The sequence below is a fragment of the Berghia stephanieae genome, chromosome 4, assembly GCF_034508935.2.
Source record: "Berghia stephanieae isolate SIO BIC M18660-M18661 chromosome 4, UCSD_Bste_1.3, whole genome shotgun sequence".
Taxonomy (NCBI): domain Eukaryota; kingdom Metazoa; phylum Mollusca; class Gastropoda; order Nudibranchia; family Aeolidiidae; genus Berghia; species Berghia stephanieae.
The window spans coordinates 73858246-73872056 of NC_088363.1; the positions used below are offsets into that span (position 1 = coordinate 73858246).

Sequence of the window (13811 nt, forward strand, 5' to 3'; positions counted from 1 at the left end):
TTTGCTGTTGGCTGGGAATCGCGTTACTATAGTAAACAAGCGCTGATCGGCCGTTCATGAAAACAAGTTGCTGCTCGCTCGTTTAACTCAAAATTATTCAAAACGATCTCTCTAAAATGATATAAATGTGACTTCTTAAGGTTTTCTTCACGGTCAAAACCACACAACATTCTATTAATGATTACGTCCGAGGCAAAAAGGAATATTGACAGGTCGACCGAGAGTTGAACTCGTGAGACGACAAACATCAATGCGAAGTGTAGCGAGAGTCAAGCTATTGTTTGTCTTGTCCTATTCTATATAGAGAAAAGGATAAATAGTATAGCCTCGTGTGTGAGTTGTTGCGTGTCATAGTCTTGTTTTTAAATTGTTTCTGTTGTTTATGTGTGTAGTGATGACTCTCTCACACTCAATTTCAATGCCGAAAGAGGAATTCCCGCACACAAGAAAGGGGAATTGGGGTGGTATTTGGCATACATATTGTATAGTATCTAGTTCTAAATAGATAACTGATTAGAATTATATTATGATATATAAACACAATGCCAAATACAATTCAGAAGTTTCCTTATTTCAAATGAAGTAAAGCTCCAAAACCTAATGGTAGTGATTGTAGTACTGAGTGTTAGTGAGGTGATGTGGTGTTGGTGGTGGTTGTAGTTGTAGTAGTAATAGTGATGATGATGTGGTGGTGGTGATGATTGTAGTTGTAGTAGTAGTGGTAGTGATGATGATGTGGTGGTGGTTGTAGTAGTAGTGGTAATGGTAATGATATGTGGTGGTGGTGGTTGTAGTAGTAGTGGTCGTGATGATGATGTGGTGGTGGTGTTTGTAGTAGTAGTGGTAATGATGCGGCTATGTGGTCTAGTAGTATGACACTCGCTTCCGGATCGGAAGGTCCTGGGTTCGAGCCTCGCGCTCGGCGCATAGTTGAGTCCTTGGAAAAGGCTCTTTACTCACATTCTCTCACCGTACTCAGGTGTAAAATGAGTACCTGGCCGTTAACAGAGTTGTCTTTGTCCGAAAAATTGTAATATCGCCTAACAGGCGTCATGTTCCGTCCTACATGTTAAATGTTGACCAGGGACCCCCTGTAAAGCGCTTTGAGCACATTTAGTAGATATTGCACTATATAAAGCTCAATTAAAAAAAAAAATATTTCAATGATGATGATATGGTGGTGGTGGTGGTTGCAGTAGTAGTAGTGGTAGTGATGATAATGTGGTGGTGGTTGTAGTTGTAGTAGTAGTGATAGTGATGATGATGTGCTGGTGGTTGTAGTAGTAGTGGTAGTGATGATTATGTGGTTGTGGTGGTTGTAGTAGTAGTTGTAATGGTGATGATATGGTGGTAGTGGTGGTTGCAGTAGTAGTGGTAGTGATGACGATGTGGTTGTGGTGGTTGTAGTAGTAGTGGTAATGGTAATGATATGGTGGTAGTGGTGGTTGCAGTAGTAGTGGTAGTGATGACGATGTGGTTGTGGTGGTTGTAGTAGTAGTGGTAATGATATGGTGGTAGTGGTGGTTGTAGTAGTAGTGGTAGTGATGCTATTGTGGTGGTGGTTGTAGTAGTTGAGGTAGTGATGTGGTGGTGGTTGTAGTAGTAGTGGTGGTGGTGGTTGTGGTAGTAGTGGTAATGATGATGATATGGTGGTGGTGGTTGCAGTAGTAGTGGTAGTGATGACGATGTGGTTGTGGTGATTGTAGTAGTGGTAGTGATGATGATGTGCTGGTGGTGGTGTAGTAGTAGTGGTAGTGATAATGATGTGGGGCTGGTGGTTGTAGAAGTAGTGTTAGTGATGATATTGTGGTGGTGGTTGTAGTAGTAGATGATGTGGTGGTTGGAAAACACATTACAGGTTATTATAATACATGATTATACACATTCTCTAACTTCATTTTTTGACAGCTTCGTTGTGCCATAAATATACGCAACAGTTCTGAAACATTTTATTGTGGATTTTGATATTGTTTGTTGTTTTTCTTGTGTCGTTATGTTGACATAGATACCGAATGAATGGTAATTACTACATTCTCAGCCAACAACAAAATGGCGCTGAATGCTTTCATTGGTGGACACTTTTTAGGCTTCGTACGTATTCTCATTCGTTTAATTCTATGGTTAAGATAGAAAATAAAATAAAATAAGAGAACATAAAATTTCAAAATTAAACGATGCGAGGCTATGTTCGTCTTGGTCCGCTTTCGATGAGTTTGTCAAATCAAATTCTCGCGAGACGAGAACTTAGACAGCCATATTTATCCAATGTATACAAATATTTCACTCTATTGGTTGTCAAGTGTGCAAATGATGTTACCGCTTTTTCTCCAAATGAACCAGTCACAGTATTAATTCATATTGGACACCCCTGATTTATCCACTCTGTATTTATAAATTTAGTTGATTGATGACACAGTTTATAGTTATCTAAAAGTTGATGTGTTCCCTCTTTTATGATTTCTAGGCGAAAACATGAGTTAAAGATTCCGATACTGGCGTATGATGAATCATCTGCTGATCATGGCTCAACATTCTTTTTATTTTTATATTCATCTCTTTCTGGGTTATTTGACTTAGACAGATTTAACTTTTAAACTTCTTTATCAATAGTCTTCTTGTCTCTTATATGATCGACGGAAGATTTGTGACTTTACTTTTTTTTTCATGCAATTTCAATTAATTTATAATTTTGTCTTGTAATCTTCATTTATTCAAATTCATGATTCATAATCATAGTTCAGTCTTTCTTCACTTCGAAAAGTATAAAGACAAGGCCTAGCCTATTCTTCACCCCACTACTCTCTATCCACTGTTGTTACAACCTTTTTTCAAGGACAGATCCTCTGTTGTAGTTGTAAATTATGTTTTCTTAGCTTGATAAGAATAAGAGACAAACCCTCAAAATGCCATACAAACTACGCTTTAAAGTTATCCATGCTTCGGGGCAAGACGACGTATTCAGGGCGAGTGAGTTAAATCACCACAGTCCCCTCACTAAAGGATGGCAATCTGCTAGGTAATTAAAATAAGATTTCTTGATAGATTAAAATGTCTGGATGAAAATAGGCTACCAAGCTATTTTCACCGTATGTATCAGCCAATCAGAAGCACTATTATTTATTATCCATTGAGTCCCAACCACTACCACGAGCGCTACTATCCACCGAGTCCTTACCACCAGGGGAACTATCCACTGAGTTCCTACCACAAGCGCTTCTTCTTCTTCTTCTTCTTCTTCTTCTTCTTCTTCTTCTTCTTCTTCTTCTTCTTCTTCTTCTTCTTCTTCTTCTTCTTCTTCTTCCTCCTCCTCTTCTCGTTAAGGTAATATCATTTAAAAAAAAATAATCAGTATTTGGATGTGTACACCCAAAAAGGATTCTAGAATTCGTGAAGCCACTTATTAAACCCTTGTCAGATTGATTACAATTGATTTTGTTTATGTTTACATATCAGTGAAGCAGAGGCATTGAAATAAAGAACTGTGCATTTTATTTAAAATTTCAAATCTACACAAAAAGGATGTGTTAAATGCTCTTCTTAGACTATTCTTCTAACTATCCATGGTTATTTGTGTAATTGTTATGATCACAAATTTTAATTTATGGGCTTGCAAACCCTTGGCATTGTGATTAGATCAATTTTTTTTCTTTTTATAAAATTAATATCTTAACAATAAGGTAAAATAAAATGACATGATTACCCCTGTTCAGATCAAAGTTTCTGAATTAAAAAACTTAGCTTTTATATAGCACAATATCCACTCAAAGCACTTTACATAATAGAGTCCCTGACCAATCACAATACGTAACATGTATAATGAGACATGATGCCTGTTAGGCAATATTACAGTTTATTTCTACAGAGACAATGCTGTGAATGGCAGGTACTCATTTTACACCTGAGTACACTGAGAGAATGTGAGTAAAGAGCCTGTTCCAAGGACTCAGCTATGCGCCAAGCAAGGCTCAAACCCAGGATTTAGACTATGATCAGCATGGTCATTGGTATCTCTGATATATAATAAACAACAATGGTTATTAAAATATTTACACATCTCCATATCCATTGTAAACACTCAGTGTGAAGAATCTACTATTTTATCTGAACTCAGATTTTGCCTCTACCCTCAAGACATGGTGATTCAACTAGACTCAAGGTCAAGATTAAGAAAAATTCAGATTTTGTCACATCAGTACTTAGTGCGTGAGTATTAAATTATAGTTTTGACAGATCATCTAATCCATTCCTTACTTTATGTTTTATAAACCAGTTGATTGGAAATTATTAATTGATTAAAATGGGTGTTCTCATTCCAGGAGGTACACTTTCTTTTATTTTACAATGGCTGTTTGGAGTAAACTTCAGAAATATGGATAATGTTATAAAACCAATTGTATACCAATGTTATAGTTATAGAGCTGTTGATCCACTTATTTCATTCATAGTTGAAACATCCTTTTTTAACCTCTTTTCTCAGCAACAAAGATAGAGTTTTTTGTTGGTGATGTAGCAGAAGGAACAACATTGTCACTCGACAATGCAAGATATGCCAGATTAGGGTAAGTGGCCAATGATGTATTGCTTAAAAATTCAATGCCACTTTGGCATTATTATTATTGTTATATTGCTCAGACTAGATGTTCCTCAAAAGTGAAATGTACCAAAAAATAGAAGGAAAGGAAAGCAATTAAGACATGAAAGAGTTTCTTGTCTTGTACACAATCAGACCAACCAATTTTTACAGCTTATATTTGAGTCATATTATTTTCATTGTGATATTTGGGAAGAAGACATCCATTTAGAATTGTAACTACTGGGCTAATAATACTTGTCTTAAACGAAATTTTGCAGGGACTTAACTTCAGGGTTAAACTATCCCCAAGTTAAAAATCTAAATCATTAACAAAAAATGGCAAAGCATGTAAACAGGGAGGAGGATTTAAACATTTTTTTTCCTCATTTGCCAATTTAAAAAAACATTTATTTAATCTTATACATCTGCTTCAACTATGACTTTATCAACTGCAAAATCAACACAGGCCTAAATTTTGACATTTTTCAATAAAAGACAAAGTACAACTCCTCCATCCAACCAAGCTGAGAAGAAGAGGAGACACAAATTGATAGTTAGTCCCCTCATTATACCTCTTCTCAACCCACTAAGCCCCAATGCGATATTGAATTGTAAATTGCCTTTTTTTCATTATTATTTATATTTTCTCACCTTTGCAATTTCATTTTCCCTCATTGTGCCTTTCAGAGTAACCACTCTGTTGTATTACTCTTCTAATTATTACACAGTATTGAGGAACAATGTGTGGGCTGCAATTTTTAAAAAGAAAGTTATTCCCTATCACTTGTTTCTTTACGCAGGGATAGGGAATAACTTTGTGAGAAAAAAATTGCTGCCCACACAAGCATCCCTTGTTTCTTATATATTTTCATTTTTGATCCGGATAACTTGAGGCAGCTTAGTATATTGATCGTTTTCCATTGATGTCTAAGTTGTATGTCTGATATCTGGATTGATGCTGAGACAATCTACAGATTGAATAGGAAAAGGGAAATGTTGTGAAGAGTATGAAAAGCAAGCGTAGAAAACTTTATTTCATGATTTCATCTATGTATGCATTTGTGACCCTTTGGTCAATGGCTTTTGATATTCATTAAGCCCAACTGATTATGAGTGAAGAAAACATGTTTTTCCTTAAAATATAAGTCTGTGGTACATTTTTGAAGCACTAATGTAATTTATTTGGAAATTATGTGGGAAAATCACTTTCAATAAAGATGAGGAATACATTTTGTAATATCCCAACAGCTTAGTTTGTGTGTTAATTGACTTCATTTATTATTAATTTATTGTTATATTTCTATGTGACAATTTATTTAATTGAACAATATCAAGAAAATATATGCCTGGACAAATATTTCTTTACACGTTTTTACCGGATATTGTTATAGAATAACGGACTAAAATATGTGGATGAAAGTTTTGTATCCAAATCGGGGGAGCTCAGAGCTGACATCAGTTTCATATATGTTTTTGATGCTGTGTGCCTTTTTAAAATATACATTTATGACTCCCATTTTTTTTCATCAGTTATGTTTCCCTTTCTGATAATGAAAAAACTGGATTCAAAGCAAGGGAGCTTAAATCAGTCCACGTGGACGCTGTTGGGCATTATCTGAAACTAAATATTCACAAAAACCACGTCAACAAGCACAATCTATACAATCAGGTAAGGTTTATAAAGAAGAAAAGAGAAAGGAAGAGATTATATCGGCATATGAATTTGAGGTTGTGATGAACTGCCATATTCTTCTTATTCTTCAAATAAACCAACTGACTTGGTCAGATTTGAGTCTTACTGTAAATTATAATAAATGAAAGAAAGAATTATTGTACTATCCCGATAGTCTTTTATTATTTTACTGCCCTTTGTATTGTATTACTGAGTATTACTGTAAGACATGCACATCCAAGGCAAAAAGAAAAGACATTTTCCCAATAATTTGTAAAGCATCTTTATATTTAAATGTCTCAAAATTTGGATCTTATAAAGACATAAACAATGTCAAACTATGATTTTATATTATATTGGAGACGTTTTTTATTTTTTTAAATTTTCTATTTTAATGTTTGTAATGCAATTACTCTGCCTTTGTTTTACTTGTGATCTGCTGTACCTTTGGGCACAAAGGGCACAACCTCACGTGAAAATGATCTTTGATTATTTGGGTGTTCAAAATCAATTTTGATTCTAATAAGACATTATTAATTTTGCTTTTCTCTTTACACAGGTTGGGATCATTGCAATCAATGTGATAGGAGAATCTGTCAGAAAAGACTATGATCTCACCGACCCTGTAAGTCTTGTTGTTTGATTGATTATCTCTGACTTTGTTTCTATTTGTGTACTCCCTAAATACCAACACGTGTACAAGAGTTATGAATGCTAGTAAAAAAGGTATTCTACAAACTGAGGTCATCATATTTTTTTTCTGCATTCGTTTATGACTAAGAACTTAATTCATAGATTGTCAATAAACTATTGCATTTCTTTTTTTTAAAGAGATCCTCCTGAATTATTCAACTTATTGTGCTGCTTAAATGCATTTTTAAAAATCACGAATTAGAGGGAGCTCAAAATGCGTTTTATCATTCACTAAAGGGGATGTTCTCTCTCTTCTTTATTTTTAAGTTGCACACATGAGGGAGAAAAGTCAGTTTGTTTTCTTCTACAAAAAATTAGATTGCATGATGACATCAATGAATATTGCTGCTTTTGTGTCTGAGGCGTCACATGTCATACTTTTTAAGTTTTCAACCTATGAGAAATTGATTTTTGACTGGATGCACATACATACTCTTTAGAAAACGTTATATGCATACACATTTTCCAGATTGTTAAGAATTTTCAGGAAAAAGCCTTTTATACTGATATGTTTAAGCGCTTTCTCCTGTATTACATGCATCTGCATTACTTTACTTTTTTTCATATATAATATTAGTATTTTTGATAGACAACATGTGATAAATTTCCATCTTATACTATACACAATGTGTTTAAGGAAGTTTTGATGTCATTGCCATCGCATTATCCACCTCAGCTCTCAGCCATTTATTGGTTCACACCCAACCAAAGAGTGATAATATGTACAACGCAGTGTCTCTAGTCTAAATATCTGTCCAAAGACAGAAGTTGGGAATTTAAGTATATCCTTTTCAATGTTTTACCATATTATTGAGATATTTCTCTCCTGTAAATCATTGTATTATTTTAAAAAAAGGAAATATTCACTCAACAAATGGTTTGACTCATGGATTATATTTCCCCACATTTTATTTTTGTCCACAAACTTTCTTTTGTTTAGGATGTTTTACTTGAAGATAATAGGATTGATAAAGACCCTGCTTTAGAAGGATTGTATAACAAGTAAGTATTTCTAATTACATGATTAATTAAATTTTTTTAATGTACAGAGTTAGTTTGTTTTTTATTCCGTGTACACTGCTGGTTTTAATTTTTATGAAAATTGAATATAGGATTATAAAGGCCCTGCTTTAGAATAATTTTATTACAATTATGTATTTCTAAATCCGCTTTTAATTTTTAAAAAGAAATGTATAGAGTTGTTGTTTTTTTAAAATTCATGTACACTGCTGGTTTTGATTTATATTAAAATTGAATCTGAGATCTTGGCCACTAGAAATACCACGCTAAAATCAGAATCCTCCACCCCTTTTTCTTATTTTGCAGTCCCACTAATAATTTCCAATATTTTTTCTCTCCTTTTTTTTTCTTCAGTTTTTAGGAATTATTTCTGAATGCTTAAAAAAAATATAATCAAAGAAATCATCATAACTGTAACATAATTCTTTCTTTTTTTATATTAAGTAGGCATAATATGGGTGAAATATGAAAAGTTATCTAAATTTTGTCTGATTCTTATTACTGAACCGGAATAAGAAGTACATATAATATATATGATGATATCATTCAAATGAAATCCAAATGCTTTAGTTTTGTCACCAATTTAGTCATTTGAATCTGACGCTTTTATATCAATAAGCATGTAGACCACTCATTTATGAATGTCTTTTTAAATGTTTTGATCCTAATACGGTCGCTTTGTGCTTTTATTTTGTCAGACCTGATTACATTTCCCCTTTGGATGATCTTGCCTTTGATATGTACCAGGATCCTGAAATTGCTCAAATTATTAGACGTCTTGAGAGGAAGAAGCAAGAGGCTGTTTTACGTGAGTTCATTTTTGACTGAACACTTTTGTAGTTAGTGCTAGATGTTTTATGATTTTCTGGGATTTATGGGTCTCCATAGCTAAGATGGTACAGCACTCGCCTCATTAACAAAAGGACTGGAATCAGTTTCTGGTGCAGTGGAGATTTACCCATCTGTCCGTCCAACAGTAATTGAGAATGCTTGGTCTCTTAGATTTGTTAGAAAGTACTTTACAATAGACTGGAGTCTATTTAAGAGGTAGCAAGCAATTATTAATGCTGTAGAAATGAAGATAATTTCGCGCTCCATGGACCTTATGGCTATTTATGAAGGACTATGGTTATTGAAATTTGTTGCTGAAACATGACTTTTATGATTCATGTCAATTCATTTTCATATGAAAGAAGGCAAGAGTAAGATCAGTATGTGCAACATTTATATGATTTTTAACCATGCCTTAACAAGGTGTCTTGTATGGTTTCATTGAATCAATAGTAATCAAGAAAAAAATTAAGTTTAAAGGAGCAAAATTAAAAGATTAAGAATTTGGTTGATAAGTAAGGTGTCTTGTAAAATGTTGCATTTTCTTTCAACATTGAAGCTGTGACAGTATTAATTACTACCAAACTCTGCAATACAGGTTTTTAAAAATCATCCTTTTTTAAAAAATTGTTTTGTTGCTTTTTATGTAATATGATTAAATACGATGAATTCTGTGTTTCAAAGGCCTCCCTGAAATCTATAAACTATTTTAATTTTAACCCTCAGAGGAACGTTATGACTTTGCAAAGAGGTTGAAAGCAGCAATTACAGAGTTGCAGAAGGTAAGCATAGCATGTAAAATAGAAATTGAATGAAGATCTCCCTGACAGATATATTTTATATCTGAAGAAATAGCAAAGATATATCAAATGTATTTTATATATGGATGATTTTCGATTGTTTTCACTTTGTACTTTGATTCTTATGTCACATTTTGAAGTACAGTAGAGCACTGATATGAAGAACAACCACAGGCAGTAGTTTTTGTCTTTGAATAATAAGGGAAAAATAGGGCCCAGGTATGCATTGGTTATTTCTGTCAATTCATTTTAAACGTGTTTATTCTAAGTGTACACTACTGTATTCTCCTTTTCACAAGTCATTGGTTTTTTTGTTACTGCTTTGCACAATGTGAACTTGTTTTACTTTACTTACTTCATCTGCATATGTCAACCTCAGTGTGAATGTGTCATATCGTCGACATCTGGCTCTAACTATGTAAATGCGGAAATTTGGATTTCAAGGAAAATGAAAATAAAGCAAACTTGTAATTTTTATTTACTGTGTTATTGGTTGAAAAAAATGTGGATGTAATGACTTCTTATGTCATCATAATGTTTGGCTATCCTCAGTGTTTGGGTATCTGGGGGAGTGGTTATACTTGAATTTTAACTAAAAATAACAGTAATGCCTGATATAATGCTCATACAGTTAGCATCAGACTCCGACGATATGTATGTATTGCTTTTTCATAAGATATGCAGGATTGTGCTTTATTTTCCTTTTCTTTTACTGAGATCCTAATATTTTAAAATATTAAATTGTATTATGTTCTAGTCCTATTCACGAATATGACCTTAATGATTATTGATTAAGCTTTATCTAACAGTATTTTTTAAGGAGAAATTATTAATTTGATGCAAAATACGCATTGGAGATAAATAAAACATAAAAATCAAGGTGTAGAAAAGATTGTGTAATCCCTTCAAATCAGATAAAAGTTACTTTTCTGTTCATCAGGATTCAAATGTTTACAGTCTCGCTCATTACTTTGCAGGGGTAAACTTTTGTGCATAGTTTCAGTGTTGCTACATAGTTATTTCTGTTTTTATATATTATTTTTTATTATAATTTCGTTATTTACCAACTCAAATTAGTTTATATTTTATTTTTGTTACTACATCAACTTTTTCAAATATATTTGTTGAGCCAGCCTATAGCTAATTAACCATAAGTTTGTTTTATTTCATATTTTTGTGTTCATTATTAGTGTCAATTTACTTTTTAATTATTTGTAGTGTATCTTAAAGGGAGATCTTCAAAATGTAAGCATATTTAGACGTAGGTTTATAATTCTATTAAACTCTTGCATCATGCATGGTAGTCTCATGTCAAATTGCATTAATAGAGGTTGCAGAAAATAAATAAAGATTAATTTGTTAATCGCAATTGCATAAACGTTTTATTGGCAAACAATTTCCATGCATAAAAAAAAAATAAATTAAAAAGAAAACCGAATCAACAACAAAATCAGGTGACATGACCATTGAGTTGACACAACTTCCTTGGATAGCTTCAGAGCCATTTCAATTAACAAGTACAATTAGAATTTTTATTTTATTTAGTGAACAGCAATGCATGAATCAATACTTTAATAATAATAATATATCTTTATTGTCCTCAAAAAAGTGGCAATTTGTCATTTGGTTACACATTACTTATAAAATTGTGCTGTCCAATCCTTTTCGATTCCTACCTTAGCCATAGGCTTTATATAATATATCAATTGCTTTACATTGTGAATTACACTCGTTCAACATCTTTGTTTTTCTGCAACTTTATTGACCAGGTCAGCTTCACAATGTTCGTTTTAAAAAAATGTATCTTACATTTACCATGTCACTTATCAATACGGATCTCCCTTACATTATTACTGTTTCATTATCATCTCTGAATAATGGTATTGTATAGTCAGTCACATGACCATTATTACTTTTAATCATAAATTTAGACAATTGTGTTCATAAAAAGAGGATTATAGTTACTGTACTCTTCTATAAATAACCATTGTGCTGAGAAAACGTTGTTCAATGAACCTTGAACACAATGATGCCCAACGGAATTGCTTTTCAGCTCTTGTTATATCTGAGGCTTTGATGAGTGCAAAGATCTATTACTGCTATCACATTAATAAGTAAGACATGATTTTTTTTTTGTTTTCCTAGTTCAACTTTGGATCCTTGACCGTTGAATAACAATTCCCCATTATATTGTGAATCGTTATCCTGAACCAATCACTCAAAATGTCATAATTCTTTTGCTTGATTACTATAAAATATTTTTTATCTTTCTTTCTTTATACTGACAGAAATGCACCATGAAGACTTGTGCTTATAATTTCAATTTATTTTTGGATTATGAATTTGAACTATGGTATTGATATTAACAAAATGATCATTAATTTTAGTATACTTCATTCTATCGGTTATCAAAAGAAACAGCATGTTAAAAGTCATTTGTCAGAGTATAAATTGCAAAATATATTTTAATTATATTTTTCTGTAAGACTAATCTATTTGGATGCTACCAACCATTTCTACCACTTATACTGATTTTGGATTTTCAGATTTTACTTTCCAGATGCATGTTTTTAAACCAAAAATTTATAGGAAAATAAATGATAATGTTTTGTTTTTTTTATCCAGAAATGGACATGTGATCCGCAATACTTCTTGTCTAAAGAATTCTAAAATTAAATTAAGGGTGACTTCGGGTGGATTACATGTAATTGTGTTATTATAGATTTTGTTTCTTAAGATTCAATTTGACCCCAACAAAAATGAAAACGTATTTTTTAAATATTTGTTGAAATCTCAGTCAATTAAGAACATTTATCGTAAAATTTTATTATATCTAAGCCCAATGTTTTAGTGGCTGGAGATAATGATGGCAATTTATTGAGTTAATTTTTAAAAGATTTTTATTTGATTGGAAGTTTATTCATTTTTGAGATTATTTAAACTTCTGAGGGTCAATAAATTCTTGCTTATTAATAGTTGCTCACTGGTAAACTGCTTTTGTAAAAATTGTTGGGAAATAAGAAAAAAAAAAAGAATTCTCACATTAATAAGGTATAAAGAAAATTTGGATCCAAACTCTAGTACAAGATGAATATCTGATTTGATCCCTTGCTAAGCAAAGTTGATTTTTATATTGAACTTTTTTTTGTTATTATTAATTTGTTTTCAATTTGCTTGGCATCATGCACAAAGTTTTTGTCTTGATTAGATGACGGTTGACAAGAATAATCACGTATATTTTAATCTCTGTAGAAAGCAATCTTTACTTGGCATGGATTCGATATTTAACATCTCTTGTTAAATTGAATAGTGCTAAATTATGGCCTAACTTTTAGATATAAAATCTTTGTCCATAAAAAACAAACCTTTTTGAACTTTATTTCTTACCTGGTAAAAATGTTGCTTTTTTATTAATACTGTGGGCTTCAGTGAAGTATTCACTAGCTCTAGCAGCCAAGACAGAAACATTGTTATCAAAACAAAACATTTTGTGTAACCATAAAGTCTATCAGTCTATGGTTGAAAATGATCACCCCTGTCTCTCTCTCTCTCTCTCTCTCTCTCTCTCTCTCTCTCTCTCTCTCTCTCTCTCTCTCTCTCTCTCTCTCTCTCTCTCTCTCTCTCTCTCTCTCTCTCTCTCTCTCTCTCTCTCTCTCTCTCTCTCTCTCTCTCTCTCTCTCTCTCTCTCTCTCTCTTTTTCTTAAACAACAAGCAGTACTGAACATCTATTGATGTAAATTTGATACTTATTCTACGACATTCCCCCTAATTGTTGATTGTTTTATGATAGAGGCATAGTCATTTATAGATAGTATGCGCTTGGCTAAGAAGCTCACAACATTGCCATCCAGAAGTATAACGGACTAACACACAAAACTATGTTTTATAGTCTGGTTAATACAGTTTAGTGAGAATTGCTCATAAACGTGGATGGCAAAAAGCAATAACAAAGATCTGAGTGACGTCAACTTCATACTATCTATATCATTAATGTCATTGTAGTTTCCGCTTTATTTTAGATTTAAATACTATGCAAAATTGGAAACCCCCTCATCCTCCCAATACTAGAACCTACCCCCCCCCCTCCCTCCCAGCTGAAGAGAGATCTGTATTAATCCTATTAATGTTAAACAATTTACCAGTTTTTAAGCAACATTATCATTCTAATAATGACAAGAAATAAAAAGAGGAGAAAGGTGTCAGAAGACAATAGTGAATAATG

The 13811-nt window shown here is 32.7% G+C and overlaps 1 protein-coding gene across 3 annotated transcripts in view; it reads left to right on the forward strand.

Annotated features, from left to right (window-relative positions):
- Positions 1-2233: 2233 nt before the first annotated feature.
- LOC144971213 (centrosomal protein of 104 kDa-like) overlaps positions 2234-13811 on the forward strand; it is a 38926-nt gene continuing 27348 nt past the window's right edge. Inside the window, exons 1-9 of one of the 3 annotated variants that reach the window (XM_078911719.1) lie at positions 2234-2384; positions 2834-3016; positions 4112-4203; positions 4478-4559; positions 6104-6242; positions 6805-6870; positions 7879-7940; positions 8657-8766; positions 9516-9571. In XM_078911719.1, coding sequence (XP_078767845.1) covers positions 2904-3016; positions 4112-4203; positions 4478-4559; positions 6104-6242; positions 6805-6870; positions 7879-7940; positions 8657-8766; positions 9516-9571 — 720 coding nt within the window. In that variant the 5' untranslated portion in view covers positions 2234-2384; positions 2834-2903. Of the gene's footprint in view, positions 2400-2833; positions 3017-4111; positions 4204-4477; positions 4560-6103; positions 6243-6804; positions 6871-7878; positions 7941-8656; positions 8767-9515; positions 9572-13811 lie in introns of all 3 variants that reach the window. The other 2 variants (XM_078911721.1, XM_078911720.1) reach the window with 2 other exon arrangements.